At 39.5% G+C, this 22,807-nt stretch overlaps 1 protein-coding gene across 3 annotated transcripts in view; it reads right to left on the bottom strand.

The window, feature by feature from the left end:
* Positions 1 to 22,807, bottom strand: part of ATM (ATM serine/threonine kinase) — a 3,174,581-nt gene that overhangs the window by 1,811,826 nt on the left and 1,339,948 nt on the right. For all 3 annotated transcript variants that reach the window (XM_044072618.1, XM_044072619.1, XM_044072620.1), the window contains one exon: positions 19,716 to 19,890. In XM_044072618.1, the coding sequence (XP_043928553.1) occupies positions 19,716 to 19,890 (175 nt within the window). The remainder of the gene's footprint in view (positions 1 to 19,715; positions 19,891 to 22,807) is intronic.

The raw sequence follows: 22,807 nt of genomic DNA, 5'->3' as shown, positions 1-22,807 counted from the left end.
GGCACTGAAGAAGTAACTATGTAAAAAAGGTTTTGCTCTTATTTATATTTGTATACAAATATCACGATGTACATTGCATGTTATATTGTAAAGCAGTTCTGTATAGTGTGCAATCAGAGGTATTTTATATGTGAGGTGAGGGAGTTTTATTAATGATTGTTGTATATTCTAGTAATATTACCATTATTTTTCTTAAACTGCACTGCATCCATGATTTCCAATCCAACAAGGTAAAAAAGGCTAGAAAGAAGCACTTTAAAGTGAATTTAATGACAATCTTGAAATGAGGGAGGTGGTGGGTATATTAATCATATTATATATACATTTAGAAGGTAATAATTTCCCATTTTATAGAGGTTGAGGTCTAGACTAATGTCCTTAGTTTACACTGTATACAAAGATTTTTTAAGCAAATAGGCTTGAACAAGAGAACATTATTAAAAGCATGAAAAAGTTTTTTTGCATTTGCAAAGTCATTAGCTGCTCTTTTCCATTAGCACCTGATTTTAGTAGAAGACGAGTCTGTAGATACAAGCAGTTAATCATAACAGGTCCGAACATCACATTCTGAATGAAATCTTTTAGGGCTCTTTTTTTGCATTTGCAAAGTCACTACTGCCTGCCTTTAGTTGGAGACAGGCAGGTCTACTGGTGCAAACAATCATCAGAAGTCTGAACAGTGTGTTCTGAGTAAAATCTACAATGTATAACACAATTAACTTTTAAAGGGATATTGCCTAACAGTTCAGTGAAAATAAATGAAGACACTTTGGGACAACATTCACCTCTCACAGCAGCCTAAGAACTTTGATGCATTAAATGTAACAGTGCACAATCTAGTTTATATATTTAAGGGTAACCAGCGCATTTTTTTCTTAAGGCTAAGTGTTAAAGTATACTGAAACCAGGTGAGTAATTTTTCAGATCAGACAATGGGAAAACAGATAGCAATCTGTTTAGGTGGGAACACACTTGTTAACATATGCTTTAACACTGTTAACCTTATCTTTGGAATAAGTAATGCCTGTGTGTGCAGACCTCGAGATGTGGAACTGTTCCTATTTGAAGACACAAACTTTCCTTTTGGAAAGTGCATACAGTATTGTGACTTTCCTCAGAGTCAGAAGGGGACTGGGGTTGAAAATGCATGTTATGTATTTACTTGCTTATTTTTGCTTGAGTGTTTTTATTGAAGTGAAAAGTCTGGGAAAATGTGATGTGTTTCAACAGAGATGAAAAGAAGCAATCATATACAAAAATCAGCCTGTCACAGATAAGCTGAAATCTGGAAACATATACATACCAAATGAAATGTAATGTACAATATGTGACAGTAGTAGTACCTTTTTATCTGAATAGCTGTTTTATCAATATTACAGGAACAAGCAGTACTGAATTATATTACAATGTGTATGTAGGGTGACAATAAAATGATACAGGAGATGCACATGGATAGAAATGAGCACTTGAATTTGACAAAGAAAGTGTTTCAATGGGGACATCTGGCACAGTATCAGGGGCAAAGGAAATGGGGAGTAATAATACTGATTGTGAGATGGTCTCCAATAGTGACAGAAGAAGAAATAAAAATAATGGCAGATTTGTGGTATTAGGACTTACTGGTAGGGGAAGAGAATTACATTGGCATGTATTCAATTTCTAACTAATACTACTATTCGGGAGCTTAGGAGAACACTGGGAGAGATAACAAGCGTTCAGCAGGAGATATTAATTACGAGTAGGGACTGGAACCCGATTTGCAAAATGTGAAAATGTATGAGAGTGATCTAGTAAACAAATAAAATAAATATTTGGTATGAAAGATATTAATTCAGCAGAATGTACACATTATTCCCCAAGATGCAAGGACTGGGATAGACAAAAAATATATTTCACTGCAGCATATATATTTAATTGAAAAGTCTGATAACTATCCAATAACTACATCATTTCATGCACTGATAAAAACTAAGATAAAAAGTGCAGAGCAATGATGTAAAAATGAAGCAGTCTCATTCCCACTAATCTGTTAAAGAGACAGGAATTTAAGGAATGTGTAATATGATTCAAGGATTGTTAGGAAAGCTAGAAGTTACTTCAGAAGGGATAGCTAGTGAATGAAATACAATGAAAATGAAAATGGAGATTATAAACATGGAAGAAGAATGAGATATGGGGAAAGTAATAGGTAGTACTTGGAGAAGAACAGACTCAGAAAGAAGATAGGTTAGGTGATATGTCCTGTGCTGAAGCAACAGCATTTGGCTTGGATGAAGAAGTTGCATTCTGAATTTGGAGTAGCTTTTGATTTTCTTAATGTCAATGGGCAGAGCTTGCCAAATAGTAGGTGCCTGAGAGGACGAAGCATGTGCAGTGCTGTGGAGTTTGGTTCAATGGGTAATGAGAGTTGGAGTAGTTTGCAGGGGTGTCCAACCTTTTGGCTTGCTGGGGCCGCATTGAGTGAACAGAAATGGTCCTGGGGCCGCATATAAAATATATCATATAGTTAACTCTTTTGTTGCTCTGGAAGACCACAGTCGATCTCCTGGTTGTACTATAGGTGCATTTGAACAATGAATAAATGTAATAAATGCCTAATATTTCCCTTAAAATTCTAATTCTCATTCTAATTTTCTAATCTAACAGTTAACTCTAACATCTTAGTTAATATATATATATATATATATATATATATATATATATATATATCTATATATATATATATATATATATATATATATATATATATATATATATATATATATATATATATATATATATATATATATTTTTTTTTTAACAAATAAACAGATATTCACTACAGCACTAGCATTTCTCACTGGGAAAACCATTCCAGCAGTCCAACTACGTAAAATGTCAACATCAGCAGTCCTACAATACTATAATCCACAAAAATAAGCCAACAAATTTGCAATAAAGTAAAGAATTTACATTACTGACTTAAAACAATTCTGAATAAGCTACAAGAGTGTCTTACCCAAACAAATAACTGGTGCCAGAAACAGGGCCTCAAGTTAAATGCCAAAAAATGCATCATCATCCCCTTTGAAGAGAGTGATGTCCCCACAAATTATCACATTAATAACAATGTTGTAAGCATGCAATAAGTTGTATGGTACTTGGGCTCCCAGGTTGATAGAAACCTGACTTTTGACCACCACATTGTCTCCGTTGTAAGGAAAGATTTTTACATGACCCAATTCATTAGTAAGGGTATCTCATCCAGGGACAAAGAGGTCATAACATCCCTGTATTCTTCCTTTACAAGAGCCATTATTGAGTGCTATGCCCCTTTTGACATGTGCCTCAGCAAAACACCCGGCCAAAAGAAAGACTACAACCATTTTTGCCAAAAAAGGTCAAAGGACTAAGTTCACTTAGTTATCTAAACAGACTAAAAAGCTTCTTGCTTTCCTCTGTCTCTCACTGGCCCCTATACATTTCACCATTGACTTGCTTTCCAGGCTAAGAAAGATCCTGTCTTAAGAGACTTCCTCTACCTCAGAAATACTGGTTATACTTAAAATGCTTACTACAAAGACAACAGCCTTCACTGCAACATAAACAAGCCACTTTTTATGGACAGGTTCTTGACACAAAAATCTTCAACTTCTGTAAAAAGCTCCTCTCATTATCAAACAATGTAGTTCAGCAAAATGATGGCTGGATGGATAGCCATAAATGTAGTCCTTGGGTAAGTAGCATAGCCTTCATCAAACCAGATGTAAAATCCACATACTAACCTTTTCCAGCTGGATGGCTAAGATCTAATATCGGTTACTCAAGTCTAGTTGCCCAAGAAGAGGGGCATGTTTAACTAAGAATTCCATTTGCAAAATTATATTCGGTATACTTATAAAATCTCTCTCTTACACACACACACACACACACACACACACACACACACACACACACACACACACACACACACACACAAAAGCCCGTACTTGTAAAATAGGCAACCTCAGTAATCACATGACACCCACTCACTGAATGAAATTGTCTGGAAGTCAAAATATCTGAAACAAAAATCATAATAGAGATGGATTCATCCATGTAATTTCCCACCACCAAAAGGACCATCAATAAATCAACAAACAACTGCTCGGCAAAAAGTAAATCAATAAGAAAACCATAAATTATAATGCTACATACTGGTGTAAACATATAACTTGTGTCAATCCCCAGGTTAATCCATACCTAAAGATTGTTTCAGAGCTTCAGCTATGTACAAACAGCTTTCTCCTAAAAACTTAACTCATTGATATTTGCCTTGCTGTAATTATAACTGTAAAAAAAAATGTTAAGTTTATTCTGTACCACAATGATTCTCACTGTTACGAGATGTAATCTCTGCCATATTGTATGAGTACTACATCCATAATTTGCTGTCTCTCTCTCATGTATTATATTGTTTTGTGTTACTTTTGGAGCTTTTCTCCCCGGGCCTCTGCTGAAAATGGACCTGTGCCCAGTTGGACTTTCCCGGTAAACAAATGTAAAATAAAATAAAATAAATAAAAATAAACTTCCCTCCAATCTAAAGCCATTTGACATTCAGACATTTTAATTTGTGCAGAAGTTATTCACAGACTGACAAGTTTACTGAGCTGTAATGCTGACCTTCGCTTTAGAAAAAAACAAATTCCCAGACTTTGTCAATAGCTCAAAGTGTAGAGAGGATTATTTATTTATTTTTGGAAAACATCTTTAAAACTGTTAAATTGATTACACACCCAGAAACACAGAAAAGTTATTGTGATTATGTAAACCACAGACTGCTGCAAGAAATCAAAGTCACATTAGCACTCTATGCCTATGTCCGAACAGATGAATAATACCTGTCAATTCCAAAAGAAGTAAAGTAGCTCAATAAGGTTATTTGCAAGGTTGCATGGCAGTTTATATTGGAAATAAGCAGAGATATTAAAAAGGCTCTGTTTTTCATAATTATGCCGAAAAGTCTTCCAAGGTAAATACAACTTCTGATTTAGTATGGAACCATACCTCTCAATCTTAGAGCAAGAAATCTGGACAAAGCAAAAAATAAAAGTGGGACACAGGCCAAAAATAGTTATGCATCACAGACACCATTGAAACCACTGTATCTGCAAACATTATACATCACTTATAATCTTTCTATCCCATTATTGTCAGTTAAACATTATATGGCTCATTCAGTCCTGCCTTCTTTTGCATCAAAGAAAACTATGCTTTGAAATGACAAATGCATTAAAAATAATACATAAAACACATTGCATCAACATCCTGCAACTTCCTACCTGCAAGCAACCACAGAGCTTTCACTGAAACTAGGGCTGCTTGTTTCCCCAGAATGACAGCTCTCCCTAATTAAGTCTAATGGTATACAATCTACCAGTATCTGGACTACCTGAAATAAATTAAATTATGGCCTGTAAATTGAAAGTACACTTTGTTTAATTAAACTATATTTCTAAGCCCACTTACTATATTTTTTCAGTAACATCCCAATATCCATTTCCAGGTCACTTTACAAGACATTGGCAGCGGTAGACTTGGCATCCTTCAGAACCCCACAGGCACACACTAAAACATTGTCCATTAAATGTAAATATCCATCCACTGTAAATGGCAAGATGCTATGTCTTAAAAAATCTACTTGGCATGCGTACCCAAGTACTAGGTTTTGAAACAAAGAAACATATTCTCCACAGTCCGTAAGTCTCTGTCTTTAATAATCATCTACTGTTGCAGCACTTCCAACACATAAGCACACACATACACACTAAAATCCCCAACATTTAAAAAAATGACATTGTGCCCACTTGATTTGCCAGTATTGATGATCCGCCAAAGCTAAGCTTACTGTTGTCCAATCTACCACTGCTAAGAACCCACAAATGAAAAAACAGTACTAGGTGCTTTTTTGTTTGTCTAAAAAAACAATACAACTTTATATGCTACAGTCCCACATAGTCAGTCCACTACTGACCCATTAACCATAGGCTGCTGTCTGATTCTTACTCCCTGGAACTGCATTACCTTGGATGACTACTTTATTTTCCTAAGCAAAAGACACAAATTGGAAGATAAGGCAAAAATCCAGACATTCTTGGAAAATCCATACAGTTAAGAGGTACGAGTTCATGTTCAATACAACACTCTCCCGGTCAGGAAAGCCGCACTTTAATGAAAGTGTACTCTTAATGTATGATATATTTGTGAGCTAACTTGTTTGTGTTCAGTAGGTAGAATGATCATTGTTAGCCTCTTTGTGCATGCGTCTCTCTCTCTCATGCGCACACACACACACACACACACACACACACACACACACACACACACACACACACACCTACTTTCACGAATACAATTCTGCTTTCATGCATGCACTCATTCACTCCGTACTTACCTATTAACACAGGTAATTGCTGTCCCTTTCAAAGGGAACAGCGGCAAATCCATACACGAGTCCCTCTTCAGCGAGAACACACACACACACACACACACACTCTGATTGTTCAGCGCAAAATAATGGCGTAAACACACTGACCCTTTTTTGGCTCAAAAACAAAACTAGAAGGTGCTTTGGCGCATGCGCACATCGACATTATCATTACAGGTCATGGGAGCGAAAAACACAAAACAAAAAAAGTGTTTTGGGGCATGCATACATCGATGTTGCAGTTAGAGGTTGAGGGCCGCATGGAAGAGCTCTGAGGGCCGCAGGTTGGACACGTCTAAGTTTGAGAGTAGTGGCTCAGGTTGTATGAGGAGATTTTTCATGAAGTCTAGCTGCAAGGGCCGTAAATATGTACAGCTGGAGTAGTTTGTAGAGGTGGGATATTAACAGTAGGTTACATCTTTGTTTTATGGGTAGCCATTTGATTTTTTGTTTTTTTTAGGGTGATACAGAAATGTGAGTTTGTAATGAGTCGGCAGATGCTGTTCGAGATGGTCTACTATGTGGCAATGTTTTTCATGAAGGCAGAAACAAAAACTGGGAGCCTGTATTCAAACTGAGAAATGAGAACTCTTTTGCCACTAGTTGCTCTAGCTGGTTGGAATAGAAATGGCGAGAGAGATCTTTCTGGTCCAGAAGAGGAGGAGGAAGTTTATTTTGGCTCTCACTTTGTCTATATGGAAATGGAAGTTTAGTGACTGATAAAGCCATAGTCCTGGGTATTTGAAGGTGGAAGTTGTCTTTATGACATGGTTGTGTAGGTCAAAGAGAGTTAGAGAGTCAGGGGCTTGGGGAATTTTCTGTGAAGCTCCAAAAAGCATAGTCCTGATCTTGGGAGGGTTAAGAAGTAATTTATGAGTGGAGCTCAGGTAAGTCTGACTGGAGTTGGCATTGAATGTTGGTGTAAGAGTGACATGACTGGTAAATGACCATGTCATCTTCATACAGATTACGTGGGAAATGGGGAGGTCACAAGGACATTTGTCTATTAGTATGGAGAAGAGGAGGGAGGCAAGAAAGCATAAGAGAGAATTAAGCTAAATTTCATCTGAAAAGGGTATTTCTTCTTCTTCTTCTTGAGACACCAGATGAAAAATAATTTCCAGCTGGTGGTTAAGATTGATAATTGTAGGTTTTCTTGCCTCCTGAAGCACCCAAAATGACCTCTGAAAATCGTTGTCTGAAAGGGAATAAAATTCTATTACCTAGTCAGTTTGAGAGCCTACAGGCTGGAATGAATCAGGGAGCCCTTTTTCTATTTCAGTAAATCCACTCTGTGAGGTAACTTGTACTGATGATCCCTGGCTAGGTGAAGAAGGGGTATAACCAATGTTGTCTGGGACAGAAGAGAGACACTAGCAAGATTTTTGGTTTATCCTACTGGATCTTCAGGAGGACCTTGTGAATAGGGTGAGGGGGGAGGCATAGAGGAAATCCCTCCCCAACAGAAGGGCATGGCATCTGCTGTTCAGGTCTGAGGACAAGGGGCCCTAGAGCTAAACACCTTGAACTATCTGGTCTGAAGGGAGGCAAACAGATCTATTTGAGAAATACCTCATCTGTGGACTATGCCCAGGAAGACATCTCTGTTCAACATCCATTCATAAGGGTCTTCAATGGACCTGCTTAAGTGAGGCTGTAAGAATGTTGTTGTCTAATGGAATGTAAACAGATTTGCCTTTATTGTGTGCCCTATGCTATCGCAGCTAGCCTACACACAGTTGGTCGCATTTGGAGCCCCAGTGTTTGTTGATGTACCACATAATCGTGGTGCTGTCTGTGAAAATACTGAGGGGCCCTGAGTTCCACATATGTGAAAACACCTGAAGGACTTGAATAAGGATCATTTCCTTGACATTGTTGTGTTCTCTTATCACTTTGAGGACCACTAGATTTGAACCCTTTTGGGACACGGCTATGCATCCCAAGCTAAATCTGATGCCTTTTTTAATTTCTCCAAATCTTTTGGGTTTCTAATACCTTGACAGGAATGGACCCCATTCCTAAGTCAAAGAACAATTAAGTTCATGAAATTAGTATTGTTTCACTCTTTGATGTCAGCCAGTAGTGCTCTTCACAGCACCTGCAATGTGCCCAGTAATGACTCCTCCTGCAATTCATATGGAGTTACATGTATTGGTAACGTATTTAAATATGATTGTAGACTCTTTTTTTATAAGACCCATTGCTCCTACTACTACAGGAACTCTCTGGGTATCTTTCTTCCACATTGGTCTTGTTTCTGCCTGCAAATCCTGATATTTTATGACTTTCTGTCACTGTACACAGGACACTGTAGTCACTGGATGTGGTGATTTCAGTGATCAATGCTACTTTTGTCTTCTTTTCAAGGACCACTATATCTGGTTTTCTAGTTTCTATCTTTTGAACTGTTGGTAATGAATGATCCCATGTGATATAGATTTCATTATTTTCTATGATCTTTGTGGCTGATATTGCCAGTGTTTTTCAGCCATTTCAATACCATAATGTTTGCACAATTCCCAGTGCAACAGTCTTGCCACATTATTATGCTTTTCAGTACACAGTCCTCCTGCCATTAGTACATTGCAAGTGTATCCAATTTCATTTTACAAAATCTACATCTGTCTGTTTCTCCCACATGTTCAACGGACTTGCAAACAAACGTGTATGCAGCCCATTATCTTATAGGTTCATAGGTGTGTACTAGGCTAATGGCCCTGAGGCCTTTACAAGCCTAGCCCATAGGATTACCCTGGCATTGTGCCACCCAACCTTAGTTCCCACTCCCTCTGTCGAGTAAAGCCACTGGAGTGATCCCAGAGGTGAATTTTCTATTTCCCATCCACTCATCAAGATTTCTCTTGAAGAAGGCAGTGAGGTGCTCTGCTTGACATGTATGGGAAGTCTATTCCATCTTGGGCTGCCATTATTAACTTTTCATCTCTTGGTTTAAATTCGCCTCTCCTTAACCATTCCTGTGTTCGTTCCGGATCAACATGAGGTTCTTCCAGAAGTTTTCTTTACTTGCAACTATATTTATGCATTTTCCATATTTCTTGCCTTCTCATCTGGTCCTTCACTTTATATTATTTTGTTTTTTGCACATTCAGTTGTTGCCTGATTTGTATCTACTTGCAGTTTGATTTCCATTCCTGATTTAAGCCGATCTGCTTCTGCTAGCCTAAACAGGGAAGTCATCTTAGATTTATTCTCCTCATGTTTCAAAACTTTCACTACATTTGGGTCTTGCTAGTTTAGCAGATATGTGTGGAGTCCCACGATTGCAGACCTATACATGTAATCAATTTCAAGGAGGCCCATACCCCCTTCAGAATGTGGAATATATAATCTTGGTATGCACTGATTTTTATAAATCATTTGGTGAGCATGAAGCATCCTTCTTGTTTTCCTTTCTAATCTAGCCAACATGTTTTGCGGCGTCAGTCACTCCAAAACTGTAAATTAGGACAGGAAGAGCAAATTGGTTTATAGTTTGGATTTTGTTCCTAGATGTCAACACTGTTCTCAGGATTAATTTAAGTTTTCTTAAGTACTCCTTACTAAGTTTTATTCACATTTGTTCATGTTTTATTGTCAATCCTTAATCAATTCCCAAATATTTACACACACCCTCTTCCTCGAGTTCTTTTATATCACATTCTTGTCCCAAACTGTTTTCTTAGTGCTGCAGTTTTCCTGCTTTAAAGATTGCTTTTGCACATTTATCAAGACCAAATGACATACTTATATCATCTGAAATCATCTTGACAACTAGCAGTTGTGCTTTCAGTTCCTTGTCTGATAAACTATACAGTTTCAAATTGTCAACAAAGAGATGATGGGAAATCTTTATACTTTGTTGTTTTTTAGGAGCCAAATTATAGACATGACCTAAGCTGTTAAGTACACAGCTTAATGGGTTAAGGGGAAGGCAGAAAAGCAGCAGTGAGTCACCCTGGAATATCCCCCTTTGGATTTTTATCCATGGAATAATAAGTTGCCCTTTATCATAGCTTAACTGCAAAGTGGTCTGTCACTGTTTCATGGTCACTGTAATGTAGTCGATCAGTGTAGGGTGTATCTTATATATTTTAAGCATTCTTTTATCCATGAATGTGGGATACTATCAAATGCTTTTTTGTAGTCGGTCCATGCCATACTTAAATTCTTCCCCTTTTTACAGTTCTCCACTATGCCTTTATTTAACAACAAATGATCCTTTGTTCCGTATGACTTTCTTTTATTGCCCTTTTGTTCTATTGCCATAACTGAGTTTTCTTCTAAATGACTATAAACTTTTTCAGCATCAATTTCAGTGTATACACTTGATACTTTGTCGAAAGGCAAGTTATTGGTCTATAATTTTTGGGGAGCTTGCAGGTCCACTCTCAAGTAGGAGCATTATTTTTCCTGTTAGCCACGTCGGTGTCTGTTCGGGGTGTGCATATAAATAATTCTTACTCATGGCTAAATCTTCGTGCAAAGATGTTAATACTTTTAACTAGAAGTTAGGTTCTGTATCTGGGCCTGGGGCTTTCCCAATTAAAAGCCTTTTTTAACTTTCTTTCGATCTTTCTGGCTACTTCTTCATCCCATTTTATATCCTGTACCTTTAAGCTTCTTATTATTTTACTTCTATCCATTTAGTATCTTTATGTTCCACAGGATCTTCATAGATACTTCTCCAAAATTTATCTATTTCTTCTTTTTTTTGGAGGTCTTTCACTTTCTTTTACCTTATTTCCCAATTCTCTGTAAAACCTTTTTGGGTCATCAATAAACTGCTTATTTTGTACTTTTCTTTTATATTTATCTGTGTATCTTTTAGGTTTTTCTGCCAGTGCTGAGATTTTTAGTTTATATGAAATAGTGCATGACAGATCCTGATCTGTTCTAATACTGCACATTGCTTTTATCATGTCTGAGTATTTTTGTTGATTTGTTCCCTCTTCTATACTATTCAAAGTGACACTTCTTGTCTTAGTTGCTTTATAGTTTTCTCTGTTCGATACATCCATGACTGTATTTGATTTTTTCCCTCTCTCCTTCACTACCCTGTGTTCTTGTAGTAGAACTTTATTAGTTACTAATTTAGCTGCACAGTAATACATCCTTTTTAGCTCTGTTATATCACGTGAATCTCTATAGACAGTCCTAATTATTGTGTTCATTTGTTTTATCAAACTTCTGACTTTTTGAATTTTTCTGACCTTCCGCAGTCTATTTCTTTCATTGATCTTAGTATGTCTAACTCTAAGACAAGCAACTCTTTTAACTCATTTTCTTCTAAACTGTGGGCACATTTTTTATTTCCCATTTCCTGCAGGCATTCTACAGAAAGTTGTATTGCATCTTCCTGTGGCACATTATCTTCAATTTTATCATGTACCATCCATTGCTCTGTCATATGAGATCTCACTGGCCTATCACTCTTCAACATTAACTGCGTCAGAGTTTCCAGTTTCCTGTTCCTTCCCTTGCTGTCCAGCTTCAAGTGAATGTTTATGCTGGTTCTCTGTGGAAGGCTCCAAAATATCTTCATATGGCACCTGATCAATTGCTTCCCATTCCACTGGTTTCTCCTTAATTTGTAGTTCCACATCTCTGTCCTGTTGTGGTGCTTTCTGAATTACATTTTCTACACTGAATCCTTCACTTTGGAGGTATTTCATGACCTCAGTTTCTATTTCTTTAACGTCTCTATTACTGATCACATTTTCTACTTTTTCTCTGTCTTATTTTTTGTATTGTTAAGTTTTCCATGTCTGGATTCTTTTGCCTGTATTTCTCTTCAAATATCTTTGTTGCTGCTCTTTTTTTTATTGATTAGTTTTGCTTTCTTTTTTGCATAGATATTACACCATATCAAATCTCTTTTTCTTTCCCATGTCCATATTTCTTCTTCAGATGTCTCCTGATCTTCCTGTTTGTCCTTACTTTGGGGACTTGTTCCATCATGCTGTGATGTAACCTGTGTTGAATCTTCTACATCAAATCCTTTGGTTCGCAGGCACTCCATAACTTCAACTTCTATTTTTTTAACTTCTACTTTACTAATCTTCGTTTCTACATTCCCTCTTTGTGATATTTTTTATTGTGCAATTTTCCATGTCTGGATGCCTTTGCCTGTATTTCTCTATAAATATCTTTGGGGCTGCCTTCTTCATGTTGATTAATTTGGCGTTTGCCTTTGTATAAATATTGCACAATATCAAATCTCTCTTTCTTTCCCATGTTCATATTTCTTTTTTATACTTTTCAAAAATATCTAGGTTTTGTTGTTTACATTTTCGCACTTGCTCAGATGCTTCTTTTTCCAAACAGATTAAAGATTCTTGGTCTATGTACTGTTTTTCAAAAATCTGTTGTATTAACGATCACAAATTTTTATTTGAAGTTTGACAGTTTTTTTTTTTTTTTTTTTTTTTTTGCAGAAGTATCTTTCTTTCCTCTAATTTATCTCTTAATCTTTATGTATATCTTGTGCCTACAAATTCTGGGCTTTTTGCATAACAGTAACAATACATAATTTCTTTCTTATCCTCAATAGTCCACTCTGTCGTCTTTATGGCTCTTCTTTGGCCCATCAGTTTTTGTGATTTTTTGTGGACTGCTTTTTCCTTCTACAACAGGGGGGCGCCATCCTCCGCCAGGGTCTGGCCTGGCCCTACTGTAGGAATGTTTCCGTATTTTGAGGATTCTACACTGTCATTTTTTGCAGTCCTGGCACCAGTGTGCCTACCAGGATTGGGAACTTTTTTATCCTGGGTCTTGTGCACCCAAGCTACCTCTTTTTATTTTTTGATCTACTTCTGTCCATGATATATGCTATATAAATACAGGCTACATATCCGTGTCACCTTGGTGAGATTTTGTGAAAAACAGGGTCCACCTCATGAAGGTACTCACTAAGACTTGAGGATGAATTCAATTTCAGCACTACGACTCTCCTTTGCTTGCTGACTTTTCATCTCTCCATTCGGGCCCCTTTCTCCATTCATACCCCTCTGTGAGGTTGTCCTGGGTGAGTGGAGGGATAGTCCCTGGTTGAGTTGGATTTGAGAAACCCACCATTACAACTCTTTCTTCAGAAAGGGCAAGAGACAGATGGCTTGGGAAGTCCAGTAGGTGACACTGCTGAGACTAAAGGGCCTTCAAGTACCACTGGATCTTTCTCATGTGTAATCTGGCAAATGGCACCCCAGGCATTATGGCTGCCACATAGCCCAAAGTATAAGGACTTATTTTACTGAAGTCAAATCCAGAGGAAGCAGGGATCAGAAGCAGTTGGACAGGAATAGGACTTTCTCCTGGGGAGAAAGTTCACCACTAAGAGAGTAAGATCCTGGTATAGGGACAGGGAAGACTTCTTGAGGTTAAGGTTGAAGTCTTGTTTGTCCAGAAGCAAAACTGTGTAACTGAGGTGCAGACGTAAAATGTCCTGGGAGGCACCTGTATAAGAAGATTGTCCAGGTACAGAAATGTCTGTACTCTCTGGGTTATGCAAAAGGCAAAGGCTGGTGTGAGGCACTTTATGAAAACCCTGGGAGTAAAAGATAGTCCAAAGGGTAAAACAGAGAAGTGAAGGTAGTACAAAAAACAGAGAACCTGAGGAATTTATTGCAGGAAGGTGAAGGGGTTAGGCATCATTCAAGTCTAGGGATGTTAGAAAAGCTTGTGGAAGGATAAAAGGAAGAAGAATTTGCAAGGAGATCATCTTGAAAGATGGCACTTCCAAAAGGATGTTGAGGGGAGACAAGTCTAGTATTAGCCAAAAAGGTGTTGAGGGGAGAAGCCCAGTACTGGCCTTCAAGTACCCCCCCCCTTTCTGGGAACCAGGAAGACTCCTGAATAAAAACCTTTTCACAGGCCCAGTGGTAGTACAGGTTCTATGGTCCCCTGGGAGAGAAGGTCTTAATCAGAGGTGGGATGTGGTAGGCCTAAATAGGTGTGGTAGAGGGATTCTCTATGAAGAGGGGATCTCATTCCAAGACATTTTGTAACTGTGTTGGACGATGGATAATACTTCTGTCTGTAGTGATGAATTCCCAAGCTGGGAGGGACACAGAGTTTCTTGTACAAGAGGGGTTTCTGGACTGAAGACAGATGAAGAAGGTAGATGATAATCAGACTGAGGCTGATTTGTCTGGGAAAAACATTTTTTTCCAGGTTCTGAATCTCTGACAGGTTTCTCCTGAAATCTTTTCTTAAGCTGTTTCCTGACCATTTTTTTTTTTTTGGGGGGGGGGGCTGCTTTCTCTGGACAAAGGAAGTAGGCTTAGAATGGTGATTCCTTTGATATCTGGGGACAGAGGTGAAAAAAATCTGTTTTGTTGCCCGCAGAGAGGGTAGTGAGACCAGCTATGTTATATGGGTTGGAGAGTGACATTAACAAAAATGCAGACATCAGAGGTGGCAGAGTTAAAAAGGCTAAGATCTGCACTGGGTGTGACTAGGATGGACAGGATTAGAAATCAGTATATTAGAGGGTCAGCTCAGGTTGGATGGTTTACAGACACAGCCAGAGAAGCGAGATTGCTTGGTTTGGACATGTGCTGAGGAGGGATGCTAGGTATATTGGGAAAATGATGCTAAGGATGGAGCTGCCAGGTAAGAGAAAAAGAGGAAGGCCTAAGATAAGGTTTATGGAGTTTACTATTGTTTGTTTGAACTGCACAACATTTGCTGTTTGAAATAACGAATAGTAAATCCGAACACACACACTCCGACCGGCCACAATGTCGATCCAAATGATCGGCACATTTGAGTCGACATTGTGGCCGAAACCATCACGTGATAGCCGTATAGGAGCTGATGTAAATCAGACTCCTATATGACTTATCACATTTTGGCAGGGGGGCAAGCCCCCCCCACTAATATATTCTAACTCAGAGATCGCACTACAGTGGGGATATAGATGAATTTCCAATTCCCACTGTTCTGCAATCTTCGTGCAGATAGTCAAATACACTTATGCATTTGCATAAGTGTGTTGGACTATCCCATCCATTTATGTTTTCTGCACGATATTCTGATTTTTGGCAGCAGTGCTGCGAACAGAATGTCGTTCGCACAAACCATAGTAAACCGGTTTATGGATGTGGTGAGAGAGGACATGCAGGTAGTTGGTGTGACAGAGCAAGATGCAGAGGACAGGAAGAAATGGAAACAGATAATCTGCTGTGGTGACCCCCTAATGAGAATAGCAGAAAGAAGAAGTGAAAAGTCTATTTAAAATCCTGCAATATTTTCCTTTCTCCCACAGAGTTTTGAAAAGTTCAGTTGAAATAGGGCTAAACAAAAGGTCCATATGAAGAATGGAATCCAACAGCTGTTAAGGTTTGGGCGGCAGGGGGTAGTGTGAATGGTAATCTCTTTTTTTGGCAGCAGGCCTCTGCCCACCAAAGGAACTCTAGGCGTAGACAACGTATGATAAGAATCACAGCTTCTAGATCCTGTAAATGTTGACACCATAGGCTTTTGAGATACCATTGCAGTTTCCGCATATGCAGCCTTGCATATGGAATTAGAAGAATGCAGGAGGCCATGAACCTCAAGGCCTGCAGTAATTGCCTTGCAGTAACTGGGTTTTTGTGGCCACTTGTTTGAAGTAGGTTGTCAAATAAGTCTGTTTCTCTGGCGTGAGGAAAGCCACCTGGGAAGTTGTATTCAAGCTTGCTCCCAGGAATATAATTTGTTGACAGGGTACCAGGTGTGATTTCTTTTCATTTATGGTGTACCCCAGACAAGTCAATACCCTTTGAACAAAGGCCAGATGATTCAAAAGTATGTCCTGGCTTTCTGCCTGAATTAGACAATCGTCCAGGTATGGATATATTTGAATATTTATTTGTCTGCAGAATGCAATGACTGGAGCTAGGCACTTTGTGAATACCCTGGGCGCAGTAGATAAGCCAAAGGGCAGTGCAGAGAACTGATAGTGCAAGTCACCTGCTTTGAAGCATAGGTATCTTCTGCAAGACTCCCTGATAGGGATGTGCAGGTATGCTTCTTTTAAGTCTAGTTTGGCCACCATGCATCTTTGCCTAGCATAGGAAGCAGCCGGTGAAGAGTCAGCATCTTGAATTTTGGAAACACCTAAAAGGTATTTAGAGTAGAAAGGTCCAGGACAGTACGCCATGTATTGCCTTTTCTGGGTACCAGGAAAAAGTCTCGAATAGAAACCTTGTCCCTTTTCCTCTTCTGGTACCAACTGAATAGCCCCCATGCTTAAGAGAGAGAGAGCTTGATTTTGGGCCTCTGCCCACTGATTTGGGGGTAGATCTGTCCACCTGCTTTGTGTTGGTAAGGTGTGGAAGTGAAATCTGTATCCTTGGGACACTATATTTAAAACCCATTTGTCCTGGGTAATGTGTTCCCAGTTTTTGGTCTGCAGACCAATCTTTCCGCCTAAAGGAGCATTCAGCTGGGAAGTGCTTGGAAGTTTTAAAAGTAAGTCATTGAGACAGTTTTCCATAGGGGGGAGTCTTACTACTCCCTGATTTGGGTGTGGAAACCCCCCACTGCTTAGTCTTGTGTGTCCCTTGGGACTGAAACCTGGGGTTTCTGCTGTGTCTGGGTTTGGCTTGAGAAGACCTGGAAGGGGCTGGAAATGACCAATTCTTAGAGGGCCAGTGCCTACTAAATCTAGGAAACTGAACTTGTAAGAAATCTTTAACAGTTTGCATAGATTTAGCTTCATCTTCCATCTTTTTAAGAACTTCCTCAGCCTTGTTGCCAAACAGGCAGTTCTGATTTAAGGGAGCATCCAACAATTTAGCTTTAACATGATCAGGCAAAGATTGCTCCTTAAGCCAAGCATGCCTTCTGAGCACAGACCCAGTAACAGCGGCCCTGCAAGAGGCCTCTAATGAATCAAATCCACATTGCAAAGTATGTTTTCCAACCTGTTCAGCAGAAGGCATTAAATCCTGTAATTCTTTATCTTCCGCACAATCAGGAATCAACATAATTTTCTGTTTAAGCAATCCAATAACATGCTGCTGATACTTTAACATATGAAACTGTCAGTTTAAAGCCCTAATGGCCAAGGCTGCAGAAGTGTAAACCTTCTTACCCCATCTGTCCAGCGCCCTGGAGTCTCTATCAGAAGAGGCAGGATTTTTAGCAGTAGAAGCTTTAAAGCCTTTTGGTCCCTGTGAAATAGTCTCTGGATCCGCAATACGATTTTTAAAAAGGAACATGTGTGAATCAGGAACCCTGTAATATCTGTTAGGTTTTCTGGGAGCAGGAGGCAAAGAATCAGGGGCCAAACTAGATTCCGAAAAAGCATCAACAACAATGTCTAGTACAGGAGGAATAGCTACAGGCCTATGCTGAGGCAGGAGTAAGAAATCCCTAAGCCTCTTTTTTGAATCAGAAAAATCCTTTCTTTCCCAGTGGAAATGCTCCCTTAGAGTATGTAAGGTTTCACCAAAAGAAAATCCTCTGGAGGGGAAGCAGAGGGAATAGAGTCCTCTGCATCAGAATCCTCATAAGTAGATAAAGGCAAATCTAGATCATCAGAAGAATCAGAAAAATCAGAATCCTTGTCAGGAGATTCATAAAAAAACTTCAGTCCTAGGTCTCTTAGAAGGGGGAGGTTGGCTTCCCCTGATTATAGTTATAAGAGCTTCAGCCATTCTTATCATTTGTTTTTTTAGGCTTAGAGGCCTGAGCATGCAGCCTGGGCGTCAGTTTTGTAGGCATGGTTCGGGATTTAGGCCTAAATGAAGGAGTCATCAGTTTAATATGCAAGTCTGTTGGCCTGAATACACCCTCAGAAGCCAGTGCCTGCACAGCGGCTCCGGACCCATCCAAGGTAGAGACATCTGCGGGTTCCATAGCTGAAGCATCTCGCTGCATAACAGACTCCGAATAGGTCTCAGTAGAGGCCTGCGAATTAGAAGTAGTGGATATCAGGGGCTCCGAAAGCACCTCACTGAATACCAGCGACTGGCTTAGGAGAAGCGTTGTCGGCAGTTTTGGATCTCGGCGGCCTGTCTCTGTCTTTATCTTTGCATTTTTTCGAAATCCCAGTAGTCGGATGGCTAAGCGACGACATTTCTGGATAATTAAACCGAGAACCAAAATATTTAGAGGCAAAAATATACAGACGATGGATAGCGCCCTGATTAAATAAAGCACAAAACCGACAGCAAGGTATGTTGTGGTCAGGGCCTAGACAAGGAATACAGTACGAATGAAAATCTTTATGAGGCATTTGCTTTCCACAAGTAATGCAATTATTAACTTTTACTGACATTGTTAAGGAGCAAGAAAAAGTTTCCCCAACGGGGTACTTAGCTTTAGTTGAAGACTTTGGTTCTGAAACTCGAAAATGAACATTTCAGGAGTCTGCCGACTGGCACTTGTGAACTGCTTCTGCTTCGAGCACCGCACAGCAAGAAAGACTGATGTAATGGCATCGGCTGCATGTTTTATTCCCCTGATGACCTGACGTCATGGAAGAAGGGACAGCAACTGACGCAAGACCCAAAACTTTGTTAATCAGGCTGACTGAGGGCTACTGCAAGAACAGATAACCCAAATGTAATGACTGCAACAGTGAAACACGAAGAACATCATATATTTGCAAAGAAGACGACATAATGGCACCTGTAATGAGGTAGTTCATACATCCCCCACCAAGGGGAAGGGAAAGATTAGGTCCTACAGTATATGCCATCACTGGCATCTTACCAGTGATGGCCTATAATATATGTCATGACTGGTGGGATGCCAACAAGGATGCACCCTCCTCCATATATGCCTGAACAAAAGAATAAAGATCTTCATTATTCGATTTCCATGGACCAGTTTCTTTAAATCATAATAAACATCTTTCAAATGAACTTTTAATATTCTCTAACAAAAGAGAAGAAATAAAAATTAACCATATTTTCCATTCAGAAAAAAAAAAATACAAGCACATTGTGTTAAAAACTTAAGATCTGACTTTAAAAAAAATCATAACAGCAGAAAACTAAGGAAACAGGAAAGAACTCTCCAGTTCTTGATCAAAGCTTATGGCAGGCACAACATGCTTGGAAAACTCTATGTGGTTTGCAAGAAAAAACACCCTACCCACTCTCACAAAGTTAAGTTCATACTTCAAGCCTTGCTGAATAAAATGCCATGTAAAAATGTTGCATTTTTAAGTTTTTAGTAACTTCATTAGTGATTGCTACTAAAACTAATTTTACCGCATGACAGGTTATTTAACATGAAACTCTGTATGACACTCAATTAAAAAGCAACCCACCTGTGGCTGAATTTCACTCTGCTGTGAGACTAAAGGAATCAGTGTGCCCACAATCACATGAAGGTGCTTCCCCAAGGCATCCTTGCAGAACTTAACTGCGGAATGGCAAACTTTGTAAAGAAGATTACAGCAGAGAGAGAAGCTACGCGTAGACACATCATCCATTACAGACGGCCTGTTGAAAAAAAAATATCAGATTAGCACTTCATACTTTGATGATGCTAAACAAGCAATAATGCCTTACAGAATAGAGTGGGTAAACACAAGAAAGATCCAGCCAAGCTTAAATCTTCACTGCGTAATACCCAAAAACACCTGTAGAGGAAACCCACGGAATATATAAAGAAGTTATGCTCTTACCATAGCATTCCATGTGAGATATTCATCGCGCCTTTGTTCTTACACGCTTACACGTGGGTACGGAGCCGATCCATCAGCTCCGAGCCAGCCGCTTTCCAAGCTCAAGATCTCAGAGTAGTTCGAGGCACAGTCCCTATTCCATGATGCTCTCTGACTAAAGTACAGTTGTGTACCTACCATAAATGTAGATGTTCGAGTGTATTCACTGTTGCAGTCATTACACTTGGGTTATCCTGCTGGCAGGCGAACCGCAGTCAGCCCGAGTTCCAAAGTCTTGGTCTGGCGTCAGTTGCTATCGCCTCTTCCCTGACGTCAGTGCGCCAGGGGTATAAAAGATGCAACCAACGCCATTTTCTTCAGTTTTTCTTGCCCCAGATGTCAGGTGCCCCCAGATAGCATGGCTGGAAAAAATAAAATGATGCCAAAAAGCATGCATGTACTAATATAAACATTTCCTTCATCTACAAGCAAATACACCACATAGGTTGTATAGAGATGAGAAGTACAGAAAAGTCCCAGCAATGAAGAGGGGGATGGTGGATGGGTAATCTGGACTGCAACAGTGAATACACTCCAACATCTACATTTATGGTAGGTACACAACTGTACTATGTTTATCGTGTTTCACTGTTGCAGTCATTACACTTGGGTTGAACCCCAAAGCTGAGGTTGGGCGGCTGGGTCTAAATTGGAATTGGAGAGGCTACTAGGCCCTGCAGAACTGCAGTGGCAAAGCCTGCTCTGGATTTAGAGTAGAGAGGGAAGTGATGGTGCTTGGTGAAAGTGTGCACTGAGCTCCAGGTTGCAGCTTCTAAAATGTCTTTAGTTGGTACCCCTCTGAGAAAGGCTGCTGAGGTGGCTGCTGCTCTGGTATAATGTGGCCTAATGTCTTTAGGCACTGATTTGCCATGTTGTGCATAACAGAAGCGGATGTAGTGTCCTATCCATTTTGAAACTGTCTGCTTTGTGATAGGCATTCCTTGTGATCCTGCAGCATAGGCTACAAACAGTTGCTCAGTTTTTCTGAACGCTTTTGTTTTGTCCAAGTAGAATCGTAGCTGTCTGTGTATATCCAAAGCATGCACAAGTCTCTCCCCTTTATTCTGGGGATTTGGGTAGAAAGTTGGTAAATGAATGGTTTGGTTCAGGGCCACACTGGAAACCACTTTTGGCATGTAAGTTGGGTTTGTCCTAAGAGAAACCCTGTCCTGGTGAAAAATGATGAAAGGTTCCACAGCCATTAATGCCTGTAACTCTGAGACTCTTGTTGCTGAAGTTATTGCTAGGAGCAGAGCAGTTTTCCATGATAAGAATTTTATATCAGCTGGGCTGGCTGGTTCGAAAGGAGGCAGTGTGAGTTTTTCTAAAAGAAAATTGAGATCCCAAGTTGGTACTGGTGCTCTCCTTGGGGGTCTTATGTTTTTTGCCCCTCTGAGGTATTGTCTTAGTAGAGGATGTGAAAAAATAGGAGGTTCCATATTGTAGTGAGCTGAAATGGCAGAGGCATGGATTTTAATTGATGAGAAAGAAAGGCCTTTGTCCAGCATCTCAGTTAGGTATTGTAAATTCTGAGGTATATTTGGACAAATGGTTCGAACCCTTGTGCCTGGTTCCAAGCACAGAATCTCTTCCATTTTTCTGCATAAGATTTTCTAGTTTTGGGCCTCCTGGCTTCTAAAATGACATCCATAACAGCTTTAGAGAGAGGTGAAGTTTGAGTGGCTACATTATCTGCCATGCTGCCAGATTTAAGGTTCTGAGTTGACTGTGCAGAATCTGATTGTTTTGTTGAGTCAGAAGATGAGGCATTTGAGGTAATGGCCAAGCTGGGCCTTGAGACAAGCTCTTTAGGATTGGGTACCAGTGCTGGTGTGGACAGTCTGGGGCAATCAGGATCATTTTTGGTCTTTCTTGTCTTACTTTTAGGCATAGACTGTCAGGGCTTTCCAGCTGAATGATAGAGCATCCACTTTCCATGCTTGAGAGTGATAAGTTCTTGTGCAGAATTTGAGACGTTTTTCTAAACAGATATTTAGGGTGTGCAAACACCTGCAAAGGGTTTTTGGAACAAAGGCCTGACAAATCGTACAGGATTTCAGGCCATGCCTGGGCCCTAGGCAGAAAAGGCAGAGGTCGTGGGCATTGTTATGGGGATCTAACGTCTGCACCTACACTTTCCTTTCCTGGATGACTTGAACCTGGGCAGACATGCAGTGACAATAATAATAAGAAACAAGGCCCCAGTGCAATACTTAAACTCACAGGATCCTATGGCAGAAACGGCAGGATGAGCTGGTTTGACTGGTGGCACAGAAGTTCTGAGGAAAGAACGTGCAGACGTCACTTTTATGGCCCAGGCACCTTACGGCCAATGTCACGAAAATAAATGCATGTATTACTGATATTGTCAGCCATAGTTATTAGTATTACTGCTACTGCTAGGCTGTTATTGCTGTTAATGTCATTAAAAATTGCATGCATAGTGCCTTTTTTACTGTGTTTTGATTTCATTTATTAATTCTGCCTTCTAATATAGCTGTGTATTAATCTTATTTCTTGTTATATCATGTAATGGTATGTAATAAAAACACTGAAAATACAGGGCATGAAGCCATAGCATTTAAAATAAATGTACTAAACATACTGCAGATTAACAGCAAAGCAAGGTCCACCCTTGACTGATACAAAAACAAACTCTTCGATAAAAAAACAAGCTCTTTTTAATCACATAT

Source organism: Protopterus annectens, chromosome 5.part0 (genome assembly GCF_019279795.1).
Source record: "Protopterus annectens isolate FY-2018-M chromosome 5.part0, PAN1.0, whole genome shotgun sequence".
Classification (NCBI taxonomy): domain Eukaryota; kingdom Metazoa; phylum Chordata; order Ceratodontiformes; family Protopteridae; genus Protopterus; species Protopterus annectens.
The sequence above is the reverse complement of the archived record's forward strand: the minus strand, read 5'-3'. Positions and strand labels throughout refer to the sequence as shown.